This window comes from Fundulus heteroclitus, chromosome 13 (genome assembly GCF_011125445.2).
Source record: "Fundulus heteroclitus isolate FHET01 chromosome 13, MU-UCD_Fhet_4.1, whole genome shotgun sequence".
NCBI lineage: Eukaryota > Metazoa > Chordata > Actinopteri > Cyprinodontiformes > Fundulidae > Fundulus > Fundulus heteroclitus.
The window spans coordinates 19952597-19979168 of record NC_046373.1 but is presented as its reverse complement, the minus strand read 5'-3'; the positions used below and the strand labels follow the sequence as shown (position 1 = coordinate 19979168).

At 40.1% G+C, this 26572-nt stretch overlaps 1 protein-coding gene across 4 annotated transcripts; it reads left to right on the top strand.

The window, feature by feature from the left end:
* Positions 1–17739: 17739 nt before the first annotated feature.
* On the top strand, positions 17740–24208 carry eomesa (eomesodermin homolog a). 4 transcript variants are annotated; one of them, XM_021310029.2, is made up of 7 exons: positions 17740–17788; positions 20685–21052; positions 21323–21477; positions 22106–22227; positions 22523–22681; positions 22853–22914; positions 23014–24208. In XM_021310029.2, the coding sequence occupies exons 2-7, from the start codon at positions 20697–20699 to the stop codon at positions 23765–23767; spliced, it is 1608 nt and encodes a 535-aa protein (XP_021165704.1). In that variant the 5' UTR covers positions 17740–17788; positions 20685–20696; the 3' UTR covers positions 23768–24208. The 4 variants fall into 4 exon arrangements, with proteins under 4 accessions (XP_021165704.1, XP_021165703.1, XP_021165702.2 ...); XM_021310028.2 differs by lacking the exon at positions 17740–17788 and adding an exon at positions 17790–17875; XM_012851537.3 differs by lacking the exon at positions 17740–17788 and having other exon boundaries at positions 20055–21052; positions 23014–23732; positions 23865–24208.
* Positions 24209–26572: the final 2364 nt, after the last annotated feature.

Below are 26572 nucleotides of genomic sequence, written 5' to 3'. Positions count from 1 at the left end.
TTAATTATGAAATCAGGTTGTAATCTCCTATTTGTTTAAAAGGAAGTACTTTTTTAGTTATTGACAGAGATGACAGCAAAGATGATGTCGGGCCGGCCAGCAACCCTCGTAGTGAGAGACAAAATACAAACGATATGTGATGTAAGCAAAATTTGCATACCACAGCTGGCTAACAATTGGCCACTCATTATGCTAACGTTAGCTTCTTCTTTTGGAGCTTCCTGTTGACTCTTAAGGGCTTTTACATATTTTTTTCCCAATGAGTCTGGACTGTATCTGATCATTCTCAGAACACAATCTAAAACACTTCAACTTCTCAGACCTTAACTGAATATCTCTACGCTTATGGTTTGATCAATGCAGGCTTGATCCATCCCGACAACTATGAGCAACCTCCCTCTGACATGTTATGGATAAATATATTTATAACATGTCAGTTTTAAGTTAATTTTCAGCCTTTTACTCATATGAAAATTTCATACAACTACATATGAGCTAAAGACTGAAAAGAAGGTTGTTGAAACATTCCCAATAAAGTGATACTACAAAAACGAGGGAGAGATCTCACTTTCATTACTGAGAAGGTTGAGTGAAAATTTTGCAAAGCAGCAAAAGTATAAAATTGCAAAGGGACAAAAAGAATTATAAATAAATAGGAAGAAACAGTACCAAATGCCCTGTTGTATGTGACCTAAGGAAATTATACTTTTTTAAAAAGCACATCTGAAATTGTTTCCATTTCCATCCAAATAAAGCCTGCTGAATTGCTTGGTTTGAAAATATGCTTTTTCACACCTTTTTCAGCAGTTTTCGCTGAAGAAAAATCCTTTGTTTCAATTCATCGACCAATTAAATCAAATGCTATTTGAGAATACATTAAAACGGAGACTGTCGTCAAACTTATCACTTTATAAAAAAGCATGTCTGTTTTCCTCTGGAGAAAGTTAACATGTTTACATACTTGTTTCAATAAATCATGCCCATACATGTGTCATAAATGTGTGTAAGTTTGTAAAACCTATAGGTAAACAATCCTTTGGTGGTAAACCACATGATCTCAACAGTTCTCAAAAAAAAATAAAATGCATATGTGGCGTATTAATTTAACTACTTGTCCAAATAATAGATGTTTAGTGTAATTGTAAAGTAAAAATGGAATAGATCTTTGATTGAAATGAGGACAAAAAAAATGAAAATAAATAATATGATCTGAACATCAAATATGCGAATGCTTGTGCCAGTTTTTTCCTGTTATTGACAACCTGACAGGAAGGCTCTGCTCTTTTCTACACATTTTGTCTGTGAATAATAGCCAGCTGTATAAGATGAATCACATCTTTTACATTTTAGCTGATGAATATTCATAACTTAATGTTTTGCATATAGTTTATAAATAGAAATGGCCACTCGAGGATTCAAGCCATCTCGATGGCCTTCCATCTGCAGAGCGCTTCATGTAAGTACAAAATCAATTTCTATTTGAAATCATATTCAGTGTGAAATGGAATGAGCATGTTATAATGAAGTGAAAACACAGTTTTATGTATATACTGTCCTTTAGAGAAGATTTATCAGACTGGGAATGTTATTGCATTAGCGGGTTTTAATGCCAAACTCCCACCTGGTTTTAAGGTAGAAAATGGATTTCTTCCGCAACTTTCTTTCTCTTAGTATAAGGCACTCTTGCGTAAGTTGAGTCTCATTATATGCTCTTTGTGAGTTGTCTGGAGATGTATCTATTCATTAGCTTCAAAAGGGTGTCATGTGTATGAATTATGCTAACAGGATCTAATTAGCAGATGCAAATGAGGTTAGTCAAAATTGCACTGAAAAGACGGAGGAAAAGCTCCATGGGATAGTAGGAGCTCGACAGCTCACCAACCGCCCCCACGCTGGGCACCAAATGTGATGGTTCGCCCCTGCTGCTGCACTATACAGGAGACGGGACTGAACCATAAACACAGACACGGGGAGGACAGCTGTTCAGAGGTGTTCTCATCAAAAATCACCGCTGCATTTCTTTTATTTAAAGGCTTTCATTTATCCAACACGGACGTCACTAAATCACTTCACTTGTGCTGCCACTAGTTAGAGCCAAAAGTATCCCACCCCCCGGTCATCACAACTCCACTTCTCCTAAAAACTGTTCGCAATGCAGACGTTTTTTTCCACCCTCCCCGAACCAAAAGAAACAAGTTACACAACCAGCTGATTGAAGTCCAGAATCCGGCGCGAAGAGGACTCACTATTAGCAGCCGCCTACAAGCTCCTGCCACTCTGACATCAGTGGCCTACGACTGCAGAGAACCTGGCAGGGACTGTGCCTTCTGGCCTCGGCAGGGAGGAAGGCCAGCAGACCGGAGCGCTCCACGCACGTGCACGTGCACACACACACTGTCCCGCGACGAAAGTCATGGCTAAGTTTGCTCACACGTTGGCAGGGTTGGAGGTGGGACGTAGCACGGCTAGTTACCGAGCTTCCAGTAGGAACCCAAAAGCAGTGAGAGGAGCGGAATGCTGTTAAATTGGCACAAATGACCTGATGCTTGTTTACCCGTGTGCTGAGCGCTGACTCATGTCTGCAGAATGCCACGGCTCATGCTAGCTGCGTGCGGCTTTAGCTAAGTTGTTTAAACCGCGACTGGTTCAGTTGGATTTAGCGCACGTCTAATCTCATCCTTCAGATCCAAGCAAAAAGGAAACGAAAAGGATGGAAATGGAAAATCCTTGTATCTTCCCTCAGTCTATGTACACTCTAAAAACCATTATTTCACCATTTTACCAAACATTGGTTGAAAACTTCTGACCCAGTTTTCCGTGGTAAAAAGGAGACTATACTAAAAAAAACCACCATCTTTAACTCCCTTTTAATACAAAACAACATTGTACTGGTAAAGGTTTTAAACGGTACATCTTTTAACATCAATGCTTGAAAAACTAAGTTAATTTTACTAGATCACGGTGCTGCATTTGACACAGCTGATCATAACTTCCTAATCGACAGATTGGAAAAACAGGAAGGATTGTAAGGTGCCAGGCTAAACTGGTCTGAATCTTATTTGACAGAACGGGGCGACTTTGTGTTACTTCGCGACTATAAATCAGAACAAAGATTATGTGCGGGGTACCTCATGGCTCCATTCTCAGGCCACTTTGATTCCATATTTATAAAATCCTACTAGGTCAGATTATTGAGTGTTACAGTACCTCTTTCAATATTTTTGCTGATGACATACAATTTTAGATCTCTGTGTCACCACTTAACCTAAATCTGCTCCAGTCCGTGAGTATGAGCTGGGGAGGAAATGATAGTGCCTTGGATTTACTGAATAGTTGTTTGAAATAATGATAATCTGGTGGAATATTATACAGATGAAAAAAGTTTACCTCGTCATCTTGGCTGGTTGGGCAGGTCTGACAGAGGCAGACTGTAGATGAGAAGAAAAGCAGCGGGTGCTCCAGGATTCTACTCTGCCCTCCTTCAAATAAAGATGGAGGTTATGCAGTGAGAGCCGTGGATATCCAAGGACCACGAGAGACTGAGGAGAAGGAAACAGAAACAAATTGAGTGTTCCTCAATGATTTTGTGAGACAATAAGTTCTACGGTTAATGTTTTAAGAGCAGTTACAGTTTTACGACTGATGGTGATTTTTCATGAAGCTTTAACAGGTTCAGAAAGGAAGGAAACAATAGAAAACCTGAGTTGCTCCACCAGATTATCATCAGTATGATTGTGTCTTACAGCCCGTGTCAATTAAAGCACCAATGGCTCAGTGTAACATTTTCCCATGCAATTTTTCTACAACCAAAATTTTGGTACTCAATTTCACCAAGTTGGAGTTGAGTTCAATCAGAAATCAGGTTAAGAAGATAAGGAGCATACTTTTAAAATTAAGCATGTTGGTTAAAAAGCTATTATTGAAGTTACTGGTCAGCACATTTCTACAACTTTAAAAAGTGGGAAAAGGGCCAATCCAGAAATAGAGTGATTAATTAATAAAATTCCTGAGCAGAGGTTTTGACAGAGCTCTTAGTATACACAATGATGTAAAATTGTTTAACCTTTTATATATTTCTTCTGTTTTACCTTTTTTTGACAGGCTTAAATGTTTCAGAACATTTCAAAAGCTTATCAGACAAAAATAACCCGAGTGAATACAAAAAGCAGTTTCCATTTATGCGTTTATTTATTAAAGGAAAAAAAAGCTACCCAAGCAAACCTTGTAGCAACTGCTATCAAGAACTGGCGATAACATGAGTCTTTTACATGACTGTGGAGGAATGTTGGCCAGGTGTTCCTGCAGAAATCTACAGAATTGTTCTAACTCAGCCACATTGGAGTAAAACAAGTTGTATTTTTTTCAGCTATTCAGCAGTGGACATGCTAGTGTGCTTTGGATAATTTTCTTGCTCCTTAATCAAAGTTAGCTTGAACTTGGTGTCCCTAACTGATGTCCACATATTTTCCGTCGGGATTTGCTGGTAAAGGGAAATGTATGGTTTCATCAATTACATGTGGTTCTCCAGATATCTGCAACACATTTGACTCTAGGTTAATTTTAATGCTTTGTTAGTATCATGCCAAATGTAACAAGACACACACCTTCCAAAAGGTTTCACTTGAGTCTCATCAGTCCACAAAGTGTTTTGCTAAAGATCAAAATGTTGTTTGGCTAATATAATAGGGACCTTTGGGTCCAGAGCAGTTTTCCACTTGAAACGTGTCCTTTGATACCATTTTTTACCCCGTTGTTTTTCCTATTGTTAAATCATGAACGCTGACTTGACCTGAGGTAAACGGGGCATGCAGTGCTTTAAATGTTGTTCTATGTTAACTATTCCTTAATGTCCTTGATTGTGGATAATAGTTGTTAAAAGGTCTTTGTACCCCTACTCTGTACATGAATATCTCACCGGTGCATGATGTTCTGTTTCCTGTAGATTCTTTAGCCTTCACCAGGGTATACGATAGGTTCTACTTGATTCATTTCCTTATTCTACAGGTCTGGCAGCTTTTTCACATGGCTAATCATGGTTAATTTATAATTTAACAAGGGAAAACTAGTTTTTACTATTGGATTAAGTTGGTTTAGTTTATTTTTTCTCCTTAAGTAAAATCAACTTTTAAAAACTACTTTTTTGTATTTACTCAAATTTTCTTTGTCTGATGCTACAATCTGTTTTTTGGTTGTTGTTTTTTTAGCATTGAGCATGACAGTGATATAATCTAGATTTAATTTCCCCTTTAAAAGATTTCTCTGTCATTTTTTTTTTTTTTGTTAAGTCATGATGAAAATCATTTGGACTGACCAAATTTATTTACCTCACAAAAACCTGGCAAATTTACAGAGGTGTTTACACTTTTGAGATCCACAGCACGCACGCAGTGAAAGATTTTTTTTTTAAATTCACTCCCTTCAACACTTGAGATTTGACTTGGACTTGGAAAAAAAGAGGACTTGTGAACATCTCTGCCAATAGCAGAAGGACGAAGATCTCATTGCCAATTTCACACAACTGTTTTCACGGCAGTCACACTGAAGCAGAGCAATCTGTTCTTGAAATGTTTAAAATACAGCTGTTAACTGCAATGGTCAACTGTCACTACCGTCTGAGTTTGAGACAAAACTCCCTCCCTGCTGATGTTGGACCAGATTCAGTGAAACCCATTCGAAAAAAAAAAAAAAGTAAAACAAAAAAAAGCAAACAACTCTGCCATCGTACGGGACCACCCACTCACATCCTCTGCAGCTACGGGTGAGTCACCGGCCCGCTAACCACAAAAGGTAATACTGTACCTCTCTCCTGAACGCCTACAGAACGTGTTTCAAAAGAGAAACGAGAAAAAAAATGCATTTTTTTTATCTCAGGGGTAAGGCACTGATTTCTCCCCGTTCCCTTTTTTTTTTTTTTTTTTTTTAAATGTTCCAGGTGACCCTGATTGTTTTCTCGGTGGACGATTATTCCAGGCATTTGCCAATTAACAGCTCGGAGCAAACATAACAAAGCCTCCAAAAAAGAAAAAACTAACAAATAAACATAATTAGCTGTAGCTTCACAAGAGAAGAAAACAAAGCAGAAGCACTTCTCCTCTTTGTTCATTTTGACTGCAGCAGATCCCCCTGTCTTCACACCTCCCACATTGGTTTAACGTGTCGCATTGTCCCCCACACAGCTATTCGCATACACAGGCACACGGCTAGAAACACAGAGACCCACACACGCTCACACATATATACAAAGACCACATCAGCCTGGGGCTCCCCTTTCTGTCTGCCTCTGCACTGAAGGTGTTATCGCTCGTTGTGCCTATGAGGAGGTGGGGGACATTCTTCAGCTGAGCGGTGGAAGGTATTAACCGTGCCCTCCTCCTGTGAATTATATATCTTAATAGAGGGTTTGACATCTCACGGGGATCCCCTTTTTTTAAATCAAAGGACTGAATGGCCCTTAATATTAGTAAGTGAACTTGTTAGGTTTCTTATTACATTCATGTTCCAATATTATTTTCTGTTTCTGGAATAAAGAAATGCAACCAAAGCAAACGCATTGAACGTAAGTTTAGCTTTCTTTAATACAGTTAAGAAATAATCTTGGTGTGATTTGTTGGGACGTCTTCCTACCAATCAGGGCAGATGTTCGTTTTTGGCATTTCTTCAACCAAGTAAAATATAATCCCGGTGCAAAGAAAGTTGATACTGACGGATCTCAGCAGTCTGACAAAACAATGTCAGGGACGACAGTATTTTGCAGCTGCACTTTAGATTACAAAATGTTTCCCAGACTGACGTATTCAGACCCAGAGAGCAAAACTTAATGAAAAGGAAAGGAATTATCTCAAAATGTATAAAAATGGGGGGGGGGGGAAAACTCTTCCTCGTTTTATTGTGCGATACTGGAACGTGCAGATAAAAATCTTTGGTCTCTGAATGTAGGCCTGTTTGAAGTCACAATATATTTTTTTAAAGTAGACCTGGAGCAAGTGAGACCCAAGCTGCTTTCACATTTATGCATGAAACATCCTTGCTTAATCACATATATACTGTTTAAAGGGCCTCAGTGCATCATGAATCATCGGAGCGTTAATTAGGGCGTTTAGGCCCAGAATACAATTTCCCGTTACAGTTCCTGTAAATACTAAAAGTTCCTCCCTCTTATTAAATGATGCTGTATGTCACCCAAATTAACAAAGGCTAATTTATGTCATCCACAGAGGTGTAGAATAAACATTAACACCCAAGAAATAATATTTGTATTAAATACTTTGTCATTTTGACTCTTCTACCACCTCTTTATGGACTTTTACGTTCCTTTGTGGTTCCTATTTGGTATATACTTTCAACAAGACAAAACATTTTCTTGAAGTATGAAATCTTCTAAGTAACTTGAGTCCACCAAAAGACTTGTTTACGGTCCAAAAACTAAAGAAAACTATGTTTTTGAAAAAAAAAGATGTAATGTGCTTGATTTAATTTTCAAGAACTAATGCACAAATATCACAACAAATGATGTTTGTTCACTTTTTGCTGTAATGCATATAACATCATCTCAGTAAATGAAAATAGTAATTTCAAATCAGATTTAACAAAGATGACTAATTACATAAAAACTGGGTTTTTAGCTTCAAGTAACTATAATGCACTGTAAGTTGGAAAAAAATCTCAAACCATACATGACCAAGGGAACTAGATTTTTTTCCAAGCATGTACAACACAGCTTTTGCCACCACCTGCTGACGACAGCATGCAGAACTGCTCCATACCAGGAAGTAGAAACGCACCTGACAACAACTGGATATAAAGTTGTTGTTTTTTTCACCATTACAGCAAAAGGTCAATGATAATAGGTTAGCAAAAACATCTTGGGTGAAGAAGACATCAGGACAGGCCTACTGTAAAAAAAAAATAATAATAATAATAATAATAATAATAATAATAATAATAATAATAAATATATATATATGGCATATATATATATATATGGCATATATATATATATATATATATATATATATATATATATATATATATATATATATATATATATATATATATATATATATATATATATATATGCAACATCAAGCAATGCTTCTGGGAGAGAAAGATTTGTGGCATAATAACGCTCATATAGTCTTTATGCTAAGCTAGGGTTGGCAACTGCAAGGTCATCCTGGAGGCCCACATCAACAGTGCTCAAGGGTTTTTTATCTAGTCCAAATATCAGCAATGAAAAATAACATGTTATTTATGACTCCACCACATGTTACCAGCAATAGGTTGTTTGGAGACATTTTGGGCCTTTCATTTGCCAATTCATACCCCCATTGTGTTTCTTATCTTTGCCCTATTGTCTGTTCTTAAAACCAGTCATATCCAAGTGCTTGCCTATAGCTTTTTCTTGTTTTATTATTTTCATGTAATCGGGAGATTAAAAAGTCAGAAGATGTTAAATCTCAGATATAGTTACCTATTTTCATACATTTTTGGAAAACTTACATTTACATCGTACTTCAGTTTATGTTAGCTCTATTTGTAGCTCACTTCTATCAAATAGGACATATTATGGCCCACATTATAGCCAGATTTTCCCAAAATGATCTCCTGCTGATAGATATTTATTTGAATCAAAAAGCCACATGTCTTTACATTAGACCTGAGTAGAATGTAAAAAATTACTTTAAATGGTGAGTTCTCATAGTGGGTACAAATTGCCTTCCAGATTAGCAAAAACATCCCACAAGCAGACAGACAGCTCCAATTTGTGCCTGAAACAGTTGGGTACAAGACAACCAACATTACAAAGGTAACACATACAATAGGGTGTATTTCAAAGTTTGTATCAAAAATACAATATTAAATTACATTTAATTGCATTTCCGACTTTATCTTCATAATTTATGAGACTACTTAAATCCAAATAAAGCTAGACTTTTAAGGCATGGTATTGAGGCGAAATGGCTATTTGTAGGTACTAGGGGTATATAAATTGAGAAAGGGACAGTGAAAAATATTGCGTATAATTTTATCCTAGAAAAGGTTTTGTTCTGCCTCTCTAGTGAGTTACCCATTAATAGCCCGCAGAGTCTTCACAAAACATTCTAGAGGCTTCATTCGCTTAACAGACACCAGATTTTCTGAAAGAAAAAAAAAAAAATCTGAAGTCTGGACCATTAACAGTAAGTATGGGTCCAGCCTGTCTCGGCTGGTCTGTTGTATCAAGGTCTACGACTATCAGATGAACCTCGAAACAAGCATCATTCCTCAGACAGAGCCTTCAGTCCATGTGTCTAGACCTCCACCATGTCTGACCCGCCAGCACAGAAGGACACACAAACACTCGACAGACGATCATGAGGAACAAATACAGGCAGGCTTCTTCCCACCACCATGTGACTTGGATATGCACGCTAACTGCTGTTCGTAATTTCTTATCATTGACACCCACCCCTCCACATCCACATATACACTTGTCAAATATGACACCTCTACCCACAAGGAAAGGACCAGGTTCTCAGTCCTCCTCCAGAATACCCGACTTAACCGTTTCAACTAGTTTCTCTTGTTTTCAGAGAGCGTCGAGTGGACCTCTCCTTGCGAGACATCTGTTTTGGTCTTCAGCTGTTAGACAGGAAGGCCTTTTTCTTTGTCCTTTTCGGCTCTCTCCTGCTCTCCAGTCAGAGAAGGACACGAGTCCATGGATTTCTTCCATGCTATGTGGGAGTCCCTGCTGTTTCAGTGGCTGCCAGTCAGTCAGCCTCTTCCCGCTTTCTTCTGAGCATTTGGCTCCATAACCATGGGAGCCCATCTGATGTGGTCGCCCCTCCCCATCTGACTACCAGCTCTTCTTCCTGGGCCCAGACGGCTGGAGGGACAGAGCAGACAAAAAGGGCCACAGATTGTTGTATACCATTTACATGTAAATACAGAGCCCAGGCCTGGGTCTGGGTTCAATATTGAAGGTGTCCGCTGCACCGAGGTCCCTGCGTGTGCGCGCGTGTGTGTGTGTGTGTGTGCGTATATGAGCATGTGAGCGCCCGTGCCGACGAGGGTATACGACTGTGTGTGACCGTGCACGCACGCGCGTTTGTGTGTTGTGTGCATGGCATGATCCAGTACATCTAAATTATACAGCTGCCAAATTGCTGCAAATGTTTTAATACAAAACCATTCTGTGGTCTCTAATTATATCTAATGGCTGCTGGATGCATTTCTCCACTGCACAAATAGGAGCCTTTCCTGTGAATACCTTGGCTTTTTTTTTTAGCTCTCGGTTCGCTGTACGATGAAATAAAGACATCTGGATCCTAAGTTTAATATTCTTAAATGAGCTTATTGCGTTTTACTGGTATGGGAATTGCATCTTTTAGCCTGGGAATCATTGGGCCTCATAGCACTTTAAATACAGTTGAGTCTCCCAATGGATGCTGCTTGGGGATCTTCTGCTGCCATATTTCACTGGGAATTGGGGAGGGGGGGGGGGGTCAACCTTTAACCACAATTCATTTCTACATAGCCTCCTTTCCACTAGCATATGCCTCTGGCTGGTAGACAGTAAGTCAGTTAAGGCTTTCCTCTGTGTCTATCTAGAAGCTTTCATACCAGGAGAGAGAAGTGTTAAAACTCTACATTCTCACTTCTGACTCACTGATTTAACCACATTGAGGCAGGACCAGCAGCAGAATACTCCTGTGGTGTAAATCTGTTTGTGTTCCCTGTCCAAAAAAAAAAAGAAAAAAAAAAAAAAAAAAAAAAAAAAGGCAAGACAAAAACACAAAATACACAGCCCTCCTGAAATGCAGTTTCTGAGTCAGAGTTAGGAATGTGATAAAAGCCCAGCTTGTTTGGCAGTAATAGTGCTATGGGAAAGGACGGGGAACCAGGGGGTGAGCTGGGTAGAGCCGATGCGTCTTGACGGACAACGTCACTGATTGGCCGTTACTTGACGAGCTCGAGTGCTGGGGAACAGACATCCCCCTTACCTCGCCGGCTCAATCCGCCCGTCCCCAAACCATGAGCCTGTTAGAGAGGTCGTGTTATCTTGGAAGGCTTAATGCCGAGTCGATACAACTCCACCACCCTCCCTTACACCTCACGTTCCAGGAAACACATATATCCAGTCTACGCTGTCAAACTTTTAGCACCTGCTATTTTGCTTTGGTCCCTCAGGGTATGTCAATTCCTCTGATGTTTCAGTAAGATGGGCTAGGAGAAGTGGGTCAACAAAGGTTGATGCTAAAATGGGGATGAGGGTGAGGCAAGGGCCAATGGACTGCTATCCTCTTTTGGCATTGTTGGCTGCGTGTTCCGTGACGACAGACTCAGTAAAAGTAAAAGTAAAAAAAAAAAAAAGCGTGGTTGTGTCATTTTCAGTTCACCGGTTTGTAGTTGACACTAATGTGCTTGTAATTTCCTTTCATACCTTTCAGGGAATTAACCACCGCAAGACTGAAATAATTATGCCTGCAGTACTTTACTAAACTGTTCACACCCCTTCTTTACTTTGTGATGTTACAACCAGAAACAACAATGTATTTTACTGAGTTTCAGAATCATAGGTCAACACACAGAGGTACATAATAGTGAAGTTGAAGTTAAAAAAGATACCATTGGTATATTTCAAATCTAAAATGACCCCCTTTAGTCCGACTTCATCTTATATAGTCCAGTGTATTCAGATAACTTCAGACATCCCTTAGGAGAAAACAGAGTCCACTCTTGTGAAAGGCCTCAGGGGTTTGTTAGAGAACGTTAGTGAGCAAACAGCATCATGGAGATCAAGGATAAGGTCTTGGAGAAGTTTAAAGCAGGGTTCGATTTGGAATATTGCCCAAAGCTTTGAACATTTCATATAACATCAAAAAAAAAAAAGTATGGCACGACATCAAATCTACTAACACATGGCCATCTATCTAAAGTGACAGGCCTGGCAAGAAGAGCAAGGATCGCTAAGGCAGAGGAGAAGGCCTTGGCGTCTTTAGAGGACCTGCAGAGATCCATGGGTCAGGAGGATTGATCTGTTGACTAGACAACTGTTGCACGTCACAAATCTGGTCCTTATGGAACAGTCGCAACATGAAAGTCATTGTTGAAAGAAAGTCTAGCTTGCAGCTAGCCACAGGTGAAGGACAAAGAAAATGAGTGGAAGGAGGTATTTTGGTCAACTGAGAACAAAATGAAACTTTTTTGGCCAACCAAAACATTTCTATGTGCACTGTGAAACTAAAACTGCACGACACCCTGAACAGATTTCACCTACTGTGAAAGAGTGGTGACAGCATCATGCTGTGTGAAAGCTGTATTCAGAAGGGACAAGGAAGCTGTTCAGAGATTGTTGGGTGATGAATAGAGCTGGGCAGTCCTGGAAGAAAACCTGTTACAGGGTTAAGACTCGAGACCGGGGCAGGGGTTCACTTTGCAGTGGGATAATGACCCTAAACATACAGACCCAACAATAATGCAATACTTTAGATCAAAGCATGAGGTGTTAGTGTGACAAAGTGGTTCAGTTTGTCCCTTATTCTTATTTCTGATTCATTTCCTTTCTGTAGCTGGCCACCTTGCTTAAATTTAAACATTAGTTTACAGCTCTGCTCCACTTGTTTGTGTTAGCATTAGGTTGCAGTTTCCATCTATATGTTTAGGTTAAAGCTCCTCCTGGATTATTGGTTGAACTTGTTTATTTGGTTTCAAAGTATATTCATATTTGTTTTCCTTTTTACTCACCATTATTTGTCCCTTGTAGATCTGCAGCAGGGCAGGAGTATAGGAGGGGCCGGCCCAGTACTTCCTGCTTAAATGTCTGAATGATGTCACTGATTGTTTGGTTTGGTTTTACCAATTAGAGGGTTTCTTTTGGAGTATTGCTTTGTTTTTCTTTAAAGTAACTTTTTGACTTCTCTTGTATTACATGGTTTATTTTTCAGACATTTTATTATATAGACGAGTTTGTAAATTAGATTCATAATTTTATTTTTGTTTTTGTTTTTCTGTTTAGTTTTCCTGTGTTTTCCTTTTCCCTGTTTAATTGTGGTTTGGTCCAGTCAAGTGCAGGTGTGTTCCCACTTGAGTATAAAACCGTGAGCTTTTGGAAGCTCAGGGAAAAAGAGAAGTGTTCAGAATCTTTTTGCAAATAAAAAAATAAATAAATAAAAAATCATCAAAAGCTGGAACCGTTGACTGAGGCTGTTTCTTCGGTTCACCTTGCTGACTCTTGACCTCATTACCTTACAGTTCGAATGGTCCGGTCAAAGTTTAGTTCAAAGAACAAAATTCAATGGAGAATCATTGGTACAACTTAATATTTGCTGTTCGTGGCAGAAAATAAACACTGCAGCCCGAAAACACCCTCCTCTTGGTAAAAACATGCTGATGGCAACATCATCCTGTGGGGACGTTTTTCTTCAGCAGGGACAGGAATGCTGGTCAGAGATAATTTAAAGATGCATGGAGCTAAAAACAGGACAATCCTAGAAGAAAAGTGGATGCTTTTCCAGGAAAATAACTACCCTGAAAAACCGAAGAAAAGACATTAAACCCCTCCATGGACATAGCTATTAACTAACTGTATGCGCTCTCTTTTATCCTCTTGACTTGAAAATTGACTCGGAACTTATCTGCTTAGCTGTGTTTCTTTCCTAGATGAAGCCGCTAACGGAGCTTGTGCTGCCATTACTTTTACTTTTTGGTCACATTAAAAAGTACTCGTGGATCTTTGCTTCTGTGCTCTTCTTCTGTCTCTGCTCGGTCTTCTCAAAGCCCCAGTCGGTCGTGGCTGATGGGCCCTTCACACTGAGTCCGGTTCCGCTGCAGGTGTCCTCCTGTTAAAGAGGAGTTTTCCTCTCCACTGTCGCCACATGCATGCTCGGTATGAGGGATTTCTAAATAGTCAATGGCACAAAGTAGGCATCTGTGTGTCCACTGCAGCTATGTGCTATTTCAGGAGGAGTGAAGGCTGCAGGTCAGTGATTTAGTGCAACCTGCTGGGTTTCCTTAGATAGAATACTTTTTACCCAATCCGTCTGTATGATTCGATAGAACTGACTATGTAAAGTGCCGTGAGATGACATGTGTTGTGTGTTGTATATAGTTCCACTGAATTGAACTGAATTAAATTTATTCCTTTCCTTCTGCTTTGCAGTTATGCGCTACTCTGTGTAGGTCTGTGAGAATAATATGTAATATGAAGAAATGTGAAAAGTTATATCACAGTGTCAATATTAATCATATAACTACTGGAAAGCATACAAAGTTTGGGGAAATGTCTCTTATCTGAATGCTTGTGCAAGTGTCTGGAGGAGACTAAAAAAAAAAAAAAGATTCCTGCCACCATATTTGTACCCGTTGTTGTTTTGTTTTTCCCCATAGGCCTTTGGCGACACGTTATTTAATGCAATAATCCGAAAATCATGTTGTCAAACCTTGAGGGAATCAAATATAGCAAAAGCAACTTCAATCCTATTTCCCTGAATGCAACCAGTGCGCCTTATTTTTCCGGGCCGGCTCTTAATGCAGTGGATTATCAACCTGTGCGTTGGGCTCACATATCCCCCAGGCACATCCCTGCAGTAATCCACCAGTGCTTCTTCCACAGGAGAGACAAACAGAACAGGCACACGCGCATGCACTGCAGCGACGTCTGACATGGTCACAGGCTGATTTACGCAAAATAGCTTTGGATGGGATCAAGCAATCTGCTGTATTTGAATGTATTTATTTATTTTTTTATCCCAATACATGTACAAAGAGAAATCCCAAAGGTGTCCCTCTATGACTGGTTACAGATGGAGACAGTTCACATCCTGAGATTATTTTTTCTCTGCACGTATACTTAACGCGTTCAATCAAAGGTTGTTGGGTTTTTTTTAAATATGCAAAAAAAAAAAATGGCTATTATTTACTGAAGTGAATATATATTTTTAAATGACAAAATAAATTAGAGAGGCAAATACGATGTACTTAAGCGGGAATTCATGAAGCTGTCACCGTTGCATCTTTGAAGACAGCAGCGTGTCTGTAACACAAGCTTTCCGCGTTTAAAAGGCTACAGCTTTGATTAAATGTTAGCAATGCCTGCACACTGGAGGATATATACGAGGGGCGTTGTTGATAAGCTTGTGAGATAAATTCTTTCCAATAAAAACGTTGTTGAGGATGATGATTTGCGGAGGAGCGTGGCACTGGCGTGGTGCACGCTGCTCTGAGTCCTTTTCCCAGCACCCCTCCCTCCAGGGGTCTCGGTGGCGGGGATCTCTAATGAGACTCGCGTTATTAATCCTTGCAATGGGGTACATGAATTCACTCCTGAGCAAAGGCTTCTGCGGCCACTTTGGCCCATAAAACCGGGAATGCGTGCCTTTCATGTGCCGTGCTCATGATCTATTCTGACAACAATATGGTGGGACTTCCCTTCCCCTGTCGCGCGGGCCCTGGCCCGGGGCCAAGCGGGGTCATCTCAGACACACTTGGACTTTTATAGGTGGTCAAGAAACACGCTGACAGGTCACAAGTGGGAGCTCCTTTATGAGTAGGATCTATACATCCACCTCATTTGGATTTAGTTTATTTATAGGTGGCCCATAAATCAGCTTTATTTTGTTTTCTAGTTTGCAAGGCTTTTACAAGCAAGAGGAGGACCTACATGTTTCAGACCGCCGTCATTAAAGCGAAAACGCCGTCGCTGTTTTAGCAGGGTTTTCTGTCAATTAGCTCATGAAATAGAGCCGTAATGTACAATAATCAGCTGTGAAACAAGTCTGACAAGGAAATCTCTTGTAAATGATAAAGGAGCCTGACCGTGTGCAGGTGTGATAAAAGCAAAAAATCTCTCTTAAATAGAACCCACCTTCGCCAACTCTAACCGGCAAATGTGCCGATTATCTTTACGGGAGAGGGGGGGAAAAAAAAGACGAGAGAGAGAGAAAAGCTATAAGGGATTATTGTACTAATAAGGCGTTGACAGCTCAGGTGTGAAATACTGAAATGTGGTTTGAATACAAATGCTGCTTCCTTTGAACTGAAGATTTACTCGCTAACTATAGACGGAGCCTGCAGCTACAGAGAACTGGGTAAAACGGGGTGGACATAAATACACAGGTACATGTTCTTGTTATGTTTAATTTTAAATCAACTTCACAAGCCTGTGAAGATCCCTTTAAGGTGGACTTTGTATGCACTTTGTCTGCAAGCAGTTAGAGTTTAGACCCTTTTTTTTTTGTTGCAACGGCACAAAAGCAATTTCCAGGGAGAAACAAACAGCTTTCGGTTTATTTTGGAAAAATATGCTTGATCTCGGTTGTCAGCTGTCTGATGCTGGAGTATGCGTCTGCTGAGGAGGGCTTCTTTGCTGATTGACAGGCCGCGTGCTGTATGCATGTCGCTCGGGTCCCCTGACGGCCCAGTCGCCCCGGCTTCTCTGTCCCATTTATGACACCAGCCAATCTGCCTCCAGCCGAGACTCTCCCTTAGCTTTTCACAGATTTGTATCCCCATTTTCCCCAAATTCATCTCACCCTCCCTCCATTACTCCCCCTCGTACTCCCCACACCCCCCTCTCTCCTGCAGCTTTCTTTAAAGCTCACACATGCAAAAGCTGGCCACACACATAAGCGCGCGCACACACACACACGCACTCTTAAACACAAGGATCCAAAGCAGTAAATTTAGCCGAGGATTATGTAAAGTGAGAAACAACTTTAACACGTGAGAGTAGGTGACTTCCTACAGTGTTGAGGTTTTTAATATACCCATTGAAGAGCGGACATGTTACTCAGTGTCCTGCTCGGTCACTAGAGAGCGCTGTCTCTGCAAATCCTGTGAAGAACCCCCCTCACCATCAGGCCTGGATACAGAATATTTTTCTCCTCCCCTGATTTTTCTTTCCCAGCTAGATGGGAAAGTGTTTGAGCTCAGTTTTCAGAATTTCCCTGTTAGTGTGAAAGAGTGTGTATTTATAAATCAGACGTGTTCTTGTTGCATAAATTATTGTTTTTTTTTTTTATTATCGTTTTACAATAATGTCTTTTAAATAATTCTCAAGCAAATTCATTCTGCTTTGACTATCACCATATTATTGGATTGCAAATCTTTTAAGCTGACGTGCAAAAAAAATAAAAAATAATTTTTGATAAATAATGGTAGAATTTGTCAAGAAACATTTCCCATAAAAAAAAAAAGATTTCAATTGAAAAAAACCTTGTAAATGCTTTTCATAAACATGAGAATCACACAAAATTGCATTTGATCCTAAATCTGCATCAGGCTCATTTGAACATGTTTTATGAATTTTTCTAAATGTATTAAGTGAATCTATACAGATGACAAAATTTCGGTATTTTAGCATTCTTATGCATCCCATAGGTTATATTGTTTATAGCAGAGTGGAATTCACAAAACGGCAATAGATTTTACGTCTTTTTTAGCACAAACGCTCAAATGTTTGTTTGTTTTTTCGTTTATGAACGGAAATTTAAAAAAGCCGCAATTTATTTGTCTAAGAAAAAAAAAAGCAGAAGAAAAACTTCAGCAGAAAAAAAAATTTCACAGGCTTCATTCGAGCGTCTCTCTAACAAGTGTGAAATTGAAATAACCGTCTCTTAGTTTTTTTGGAGCTTTATTTTCAGCAGGCTTTGGCAGCCAATATTTTTATTAACGCTGCAGCTGAAGAGGCGGCGAAGTCCAATTATAGGAAACAAGGTGCACATGTTCTGTTTTTTTTTTTTTTTTCTTACATGGGCTGGAGCGTTTGCGCGCAGGGAAGTCGGGTCTCTCTGTCCGCTGTCTTTCTGGGGTGAGTTAATAGAAGCAGCATCAGACTGAATGCGCGTTGTTCTCCCCATGCTGCTAGATGGTGGAGGCTGGAAGCCGACGCTGGCAGGTTTGAGCTGTTCTGTTTGCGCATCTGTGTCCGCGCTTTGGTTTTCCCTCTCTTGAACGTTTTATGTTTAATCCAAAAGCAAAATATATATTAAAAAAAGTATATACATTTTAATTGCTTACAGTCGACTTTTCAGTTAAAAAAAAAAAAAAAAAAAAAAAAAAAAAAAACAATCTCATGCAGAGCCAGTCGTAGGTACAATCGGTGTTTGCGCTTGCTTAGGGCCCCCTGCTGGTATGAGCGAGTCAAGAGAATTTGAGTTCACACAGGATAGGTTGATGAATGCCCCCAGCCTGCACCCATACTAAAGAAAACACTCTTATATATGTTAACGGAGCAGTTTAAAAAAAAAAACACACACACAAATTAATCTATTTTGCTTCTTGTGTCTGAGCTTCACTTTTTTTTTTTTTTATTAGATTTGTGAATATAAGCCGGGTGTGTTTTTTTTTGTTTTTTACCCCCTGGCTTCGTCTCTCATCTCTGAAAACAAAATAGAAATATAACAGATCTTCCAAAACACGATAAAACCCAACGTAAGTATAGAAGCATTGACAGATTCCCATTTTAAAAACAAAAATGCTAAGATTGTCCATTTCGCCATAGTTGCCAGGTCTTGTAATAAAAACAAAAAAAGCACACGTGTTGGAGTGACCAAAGTACAGAGCTTTGAGTGATTTAGTGTTGCCCTTCCACCACATGTTGCTGCACACTTTTAGTCAGCTGACGGAAATAACTGCACTTGCAAATTTTGTAGTTCGGAGACTATTTATTTTTATGGCTCATTATGTTACTCTACGAAAGCGAAATGGCGGAAATATACAGAGTTTTCTGTGAACTAAATGTTTGAAACTCAAAATCTCAATGAATAAATGTATGTGATGGTAAGGTTCAGCATGTTATGTTAACAGCAGAGGAAACATTTGTTGTTGTTGTTTTACTTTAAAAAAGAAAAGAAGCAATGGGTTCACCTAAAACACTTTTGTTCTATATTTTTGTATAAACATCATGAAATCGTCGTATCTTCATGTGAGCCTCTTAAACTTGTTAAGCTCTTATAGTGCAAAGAAAGTTTCAATTTGCTATTTCATTCATTGGACAGAACTGAGCTCTTAAGCAACCTCTGTTGCTGCATCCTGATGAATGACAATCATCAAAGCTCATCGATGGTAATGCTGTTTTTGTTGCTATTTTGAGGATTGCGACCTAAAGCTATAGTGAAAACCTTAAATTCAACTTCTTAGAAAATTTGCAATAATACCTAAAATGCATAAAAAAGTGAAGTAGATACACTTAGTACTTGTTTGGGGCTCCTTTTGCATGAATTACTGCATCAATTAAGCATCGCAGGGAGACAATCAACCTGTGGCCTCCAGCAGGCTTTGCCTTGCGTCTGGTGCTTCCCATCTTCTTCTTGACGGTACTCCAGTAGATTCTTGGTGGGGTTCGTGTCAGGTGGGTTTGCCGACCAATGGAATACCATGGAAATGAGTGCAGGTATTGGTGCCATTGGTAGTGTCCTGCTGGAAAAACGGAATAAACGTCCCCATAAAGCTTTTCAACAGAGGGAAGCACGGAGTAGGCCATACTCTAAAACACAACTAGACGGTTGTGCTGACTTTGGAATCGACGTAAAGCTGTAGACCATAATCAGTGGATGGCACGACTCTCCAAATTCTCACTGACTGTGGAAACTCTTGGCAGGTTTTTTTCTTCCACTTAACTTTCCATTGTATTTGGATACGGCGCTGCAAGCTTCTCTTGCAATGTCCTTTGGTGGCTAGCTCTCTTGTTGGAGGGTGTCACTGACTGATTTTATTTTTTATTTTTTTACCACAGTGGATTTCAACAGTCCTCCCATGAATGTGTTGCTTACAGTAAAAAAACTTTTTTCCCTTTTTTCTATAATACATTTTCTAAGAAACTGAATTTCTGGTTTCCTTTAGCTGTAGGCAATAGTAATCAAAATTGAGAGAAATGAACGCTTGAAACACTCTTAAAACTTCTTGAAGTTTTAACTTTTTTTAACCGATTTACTGACTAACTTTTTGACGGTAGCCCAATTTATTGAGACGCACCTGGAGTTCCACTTCGGTTAGATCCACGTCGGGTTTGAACTGTAACTATAATTAAACACTCCTTTATTCTTTCTAATTGGACCACAGCGGCGCTGCCATTGGCTGCGGAGAGGGTCTGCTCCCCTCTCCACAACTCCTCCCCTGACGTTTACAATCTGTTGTGCGAGCGAATCATATAAGAGCCGCTCAGCATCTCCCATCCGAGCCATTATCTGATCTAATCTGAAAGTCTGTAGGCGAGGAGAGGCTCTGACGTCCCAACGTTGGTGACAGGGGAGGTGGGCTGCAGAAACCGAGACCAACCCGGGCGCCGGTGGCACCTCCGCGGCTCAGAGATTCCACCTCTCTCTCCGGACTCCTATTTATTTGTTGCGAGAACTTTGAACAAAACGATGCAGTTAGAGAATATTCTTCCCAGCGCTAGCATCAATCTACCCAAGACGTTTTACAACTTGTCCTCGTCGGACAGCGCCAACAACAGCCCCAGGCCGTCCTCTCAGCTCGACTACCAGGAGGTGGAGCGCACAGAGCCCGAAGCCGGCGGCGCGTCTAAGAAGTACCTGAGCGGGGTGGGGAACGGCATGCTGGGCGAGGCAGAGGGGGACTCCTATAACAGCAAGGCCGACGGGAGGAAAGGCTCCCCGGTGCTGGGGGAGGACGAGCTGACGAGCGGCAGGCGGTACAACCTAGACGAGCTCGGTTCCGACAGATACTTCATCTCTTCCTCCCAGGCCGGCTCCGACATGGCAAGCCCCTGCTCCCTGTTCCCCTACGCAGGACAGACCGGCTCGGTGTACACCGGCTCCGGCGGCACCAGGTACCCGGCGTCGCTACACTACGGATCCGTGCTGCCGCCCGCGGGCTTCTCGGCCCCGTCCGTGTGCAGCGGCCGGAGCCAGTTCGGCGGCGGGGGGTACCAGTTCAGCCAGGGCCCGGGCTGCTTGTACCCGTCCTACTCCGGCACCGGGACGGGGATCGGGTCCATGTCTCTGCCGGGTTCCGCGGCCGGAGCAAGGGCGCAGGTCTACCTGTGCAACCGGCCTCTGTGGCTGAAGTTTCACCGGCACCAGACCGAGATGATCATCACCAAACAGGGCAGGTAAACGGACCGAGTGGGTTTAGTTCAACCAATGTGTTTGTTGTTGTTGTTTTTTTTCTTTTTAATTCCATGCGTCACCGCTCACATTTATGCGCCAAATTTGTTTGAAAATTACGCATGACAATTTAAAACTTACATTTCGATAAGCATTTTTTTTTTTAGGCCCGATCAACCCAAGGATAATTTCTGGGAGTGCCTTTTACATTTTGTGCCACATTTCTGAACAGATCTAAGTACATGTTTATTCTTTTCTTTACTTTCTGTCCGCAGACGGATGTTTCCATTCCTCAGTTTCAACATCACCGGACTGAACCTCACGGCCCATTACAACGTGTTTGTAGAAATAGTTCTGGCCGACCCGAATCACTGGCGCTTTCAGGGAGGGAAGTGGGTCACTTGTGGAAAAGCAGACAATAATATGCAAGGTGAGTTGCGTCACTGTAAATGATTAAAAGCTCCTCCAAATATGGAATTTGTTTTTTTTTTGTTTTGTTTTGTTTTTTTTAAATGGAGAAATGTATAAAATGCGTGTGTAAATTATACATTTGCATGTAACTGGATCCGTATTGCATAAAAAGACTTGTGTGTAAAAGTAAAACAGTTTTGTTTAATGTTTTGAAAATGTAAATATATTGTTTTGCTCTCTGTATGATCCATGGTCATTCTCGAGAGAAATCAAACGTCTGTGTTGTGAAATTATTCAATTAATAGATCCAAATAAATTCAACTGGTTTAAGTTTTTTGTTTTTTTTTATATATAAATAATCTGTAATAGTTAAAGTTGAAATTGCTTTCGTGAAGTTTTTAAAACCAATATTTTAATTTATAATTTTAAACTGATTTCTAAACAAATTTATATTTTTACCCCCCAAATTAACAGCTCATATAAATCAAAAGGAAAAGCACTGAACCATTTTTTGTCCTTCCCATATCTGATGAATTAAACAAAAACAAACGAAAGGGTCAGTTTTTTTTGTTCTGAATTGCTTTGCCCGTTCTCTTTCTTAAATGGTTTTCACACAATTTTACCCCTTTTTGTTTATTTCATTTTAGGTAACAAAGTATATGTTCATCCTGAATCTCCCAACACTGGTGCTCACTGGATGAGGCAGGAAATTTCGTTCGGCAAGTTAAAACTAACAAACAACAAAGGAGCCAACAACAACAACACACAGGTTAGAATTTTTTTTTTCCAACACCTTTTTATTGTGTTTTTTTTTGTTTTTGTTTTTTTGTTACATGCTAAACTGACAAGAAATTCTATATTTTTCTGCCTTTGGTAATTGGAGGAGCCATTTGTGTAATGCATTTTTTTGTATTTATAAAATAGTTTTGGAGGGATGTTTTTTATTTTTATTTTTTTATTTATTTTTTTTTCTACAATTTCTGATTTTAGCCAAAAAGAGACATGCAGCTGATCGTCTTTTTGAAATGCAGAATGCTAAGCGTTTTACCATTTCCCCTTTTCAGATGATAGTGTTGCAGTCGCTTCATAAATACCAACCGCGGTTGCACATCGTGGAGGTGACTGAAGATGGGGTGGAGGACATGAACAATGAGGCCAGAACTCAAACCTTCACCTTCCCAGAGAACCAGTTTATAGCCGTCACAGCCTACCAGAACACAGATGTAAGCTTTTCAACGCATATCTATATACTTTTTTTCTTATTTTAGATGCTGCTGTTTGTTTACTTTCAGCTTGACCTGCATGCATGCATTTAAATGGTTTTGGTTTCAGTTGCTTATGTTAAAATGCACATTATTAATCTTGTTTTTGTTTTTTTTATGTTTATGTTTCAGATCACTCAGCTGAAGATAGATCACAACCCATTTGCAAAAGGCTTCAGGGATAATTATGACTCGTACGTGTCCTTAACTTCACACGCTGAGCTTCTTTCGCTCTCTGATGCATGCAAAGGGTCTTGCAGAGAGATTTTTAATACGCTTTTTCTTGTAAACAGGATGTACACCGCCCCAGAGAGTGACAGACTGACTCCGTCACCGACGGACTCCCCTCGCTCTACCCAGATTGTCCCCGGCGCCCGCTATGCCATGCAGCCTTTCTTTCAGGACCAGTTTGTCAACAACCTGCCTCAGAACCGATTCTACACCGGCGAACGGGCCGTCCCCCAAACCAACAGCCTCCTCTCCCCGCAGAGCGAGGATCCCAGCGCCGCTGCTTCCGCCCAGCGCTGGTTCGTCCCTCCAGTCCAGCAGCCAGGCTCCAACAAGCTGGACCTCTCTTACGAGAATGACTATTCCACCAGCAGCCTGCTGTCGTACGGCATCAAGCCTCTGTCCCTGCAGACCTCCCACGCCCTCAGCTACTACCCAGACTCGGCCTTTGCCTCCATGGCTGCAGGCTGGGGTACTAGGAGCTCCTACCAGCGCAAAATGACAACAGGCCTTCCCTGGTCCCCTCGACCAAGTCCGCCAGCTTTTGCAGAGGACCAGCTGGGGGCCGCTAAAGAAAAGCTGCCGGAGGAGAACGCTCAGCCCACCTCAACCTGGATCGAGACATCCCACTCGTTGAAATCAGTGGACTCTAGCGACTCTGGCGTGTACTCCATGGTGTGCAAGCGGCGCAGGATGTCCCCAGGGGGCTCGAGTACAGAGAACTCTCCCACCATCAAGTGCGAGGATTTGACTGTGGAGGAGTACAACAAGGACAACCCAAAAGGCATGGGTTATTATGCATTCTACACAAGCCCCTAAGACTGTATTTATCTAAGCTAAATATAATTATTTGGTTTTATCATTGAGTGTACTCCAGTCCTTGTTAATGTCTTTTTTTTTTCTCTTTTCTCTAAAGGTGCCAAAGCTTAGTGTTTCCCCAAGCAAGCTGCACAAGGTTATTTTCCCAGGCCAACCCCTGTCACATGAGCAGAAACATGCATAGTGATTGTTGTTTTTGGAAAAAAAAAAAAAAAAAAAAAGCATGTTCAATTTAAATTATTTTTTACAATTTTTGAGTTTTTTTTTTTTTTTCCTTTTTTCTTTTTTTTTAAACAAATGTGATTACTACCCTGCCTCCCCTGCGTATTTAAGTCATTTTTGTTGTACAGTATTCGTGCACTTTAGAATGTGATGTATCTTGTATAAATTGTCTTCATGGGAGTGTTATTGAATGGAAAAATAAAATGGCTTTTCATAAAGCATTGTCTAGCATGTCTTCCTCGGGTATGTCTTCATAAGGAAGTATGGCGCTTCAACAGCCACTTTCTGTCTATTGACATCAACGAGCTGCAAATAAAAATAGATGTGTGCACTTGAAACATGGCGGCTGCACCAGAATACTTTAGCTAATGCTTAAAAGCAGGATAAAAGCATTTGAGATTTTTAACACCTCAGATGTTTGTAGAAATCTTTGATCAAATTTGGTTTTGCAACATTGCCCACACTTATTTATTTATTTATTGCATCCTTGATACATTTTTGCTGTTTTATGCCTTTCTAGTGCTGTATGGATGCTTCGTTGGATTTTATTTTAAAAAGGCATGCTGAAAAATCATTTTACATGTTTAAACAGTGTAAAATATAGTTTGAAACATATTTACTCACTACACCAGGTTTTAAGAAAATCAACTTTTTTACAGACAGAAGGATAAGGAATCCCTCAGTTTAAAAAAAAAAAAAAAAAAAAAAACATTTGGTGTTGCATGTTAACTCTGACAAGTTTTTACATAATTGGATGCCTGACACTGATCCTAGTTTATTTATTTATATAGATATAGCTGTGTGTGATAGATATATATATATACAAAAGGCATATTATTTAAACTCAACTTCGTTTCACATATTCGGCGTGCACATCACAGAAATACGGAATCGAAACTATGCAAAATGCTCGCCCTCATTGGGTTGAAGCATTAATATGACTGTTGGCTTGTTTAAAATATTGTCTGGTTTTCTCAATGTTTTTTTCTTTGTATTAAAATTTATACTTTTCAATTTTGAGGATAAGTAATTTTTACAACCAAACAGACTGTGTTTTTAAAAAGCATTTTGCTATTTTATATCTAAAATATATTCAACAACATATAATCAGTCGTACAGTCTTGAGCACAAGCACTAAGTTTGTTGAAATATGTCTCAGGAACAATCGTATCAAAAGAATTCTGCATTCTGCATTACAGTACTGAATGCAATGTAATTTTGTTTGGAAAAATTGTGTATCATACTTTTTAACTGAGGCTGCAATATAACGGCATCTTCCTTAAATATATTCGTTTTTGCAAGAAAATGTCCATACACCTCATTAACACATGGCAGGGAAAATCTTTATTCTTTTTAAAATGTGTATCTTTAAAAGCATTCAATCAGCCGCCTTTTATGTATTAAATAGACAAGCATGACGAATAAAATGAAACAAAGCCTACAACAAAAATGGATTTCCTTTTTCTCTGCTTCTCTAAACAGGATGCTGTGTACTTATATGTCTTGTTTGCATAAAAACAGCAGAGGAATCTTTTTTTCATTCTGAAAATAAATGCCGCACTAACACCTGCAGCTTGCAATTCAAGTGAGCAAAGAGTAATTTAAATATAGGTTTACAAGAAATGAAAACATCTAAGTTGACACGACTGACAACAGAGTCCGGGCTAAAGGCGCAGAAAAGCGAAAAGTGCTGTTTCTGTTGTTGCCATGGCGTTTTTCACACGTTTTATCATTAACCTAAGCAACGCAACATGCATGTAAGGCATGTGCACATGAAAATGCGAAAAATGGGTGGAAAAAAAAAAAGGAATCCAGCAGCAATCCATCTACACGTAACCTTCATCTCAACACCTCTATTTATACTGAATGTCTTCGGCCTCTCCAAAATTGCATTTGTGAAGATAAGATCTATAAAGAGGGAAGTCATAATAAGCGCTTGGCTCGTGCTTGAGGCACCTGCTTTTTTTCCTGAGCAAAAATACTTCACATCCTCCCCTATGAGGACCCCAATTTGAATTGATTTACATACTCAAATTCTAATTAATTCTGTTGTCAGACTCCTTGACAAAGTGAGGAGACTGACTAACTCCAATTAACACCTCCTAACAAGGTAGAGTGCTTGATTGCCCCGGCCTCTCAGGAAAGCTGCAAGGAAGGAAAAAAAAAGAAGACTCTTGGGTTGAGGTGGGAGGTTTGGGCCTCGAGAATAAAAATGTTTTCACTTGTACGTGTCAGCAAATTGTGCTTCAGCGCAGCTGACGGTGTTTTTCTTCCCCCTTTTTCATGTTCTGACCCCTGTTGATCATTTGTTGCAATACAGAGAACAGCTGTCAAGAGAACAGCTAACCGGACAAGCGAGGCAGCCACACTCCCCGCAAAGAATAGCTGCAGAGATGTGTGACAATTGAGGAAAGAAGCATTTCTGGAAATAACCGTTGTGTCTCGCAGCTAGAATCTCCAAAATAACGTACTGAGCCTTCTCTTATCAAGTAAGTATTGCTTTGGACCACGTTAATGTTCCTCTTCTGGCTTAAAATGACCCTTTATTGGTGTAGATGTGAGGTTATTTTCTTGCTGTTGACA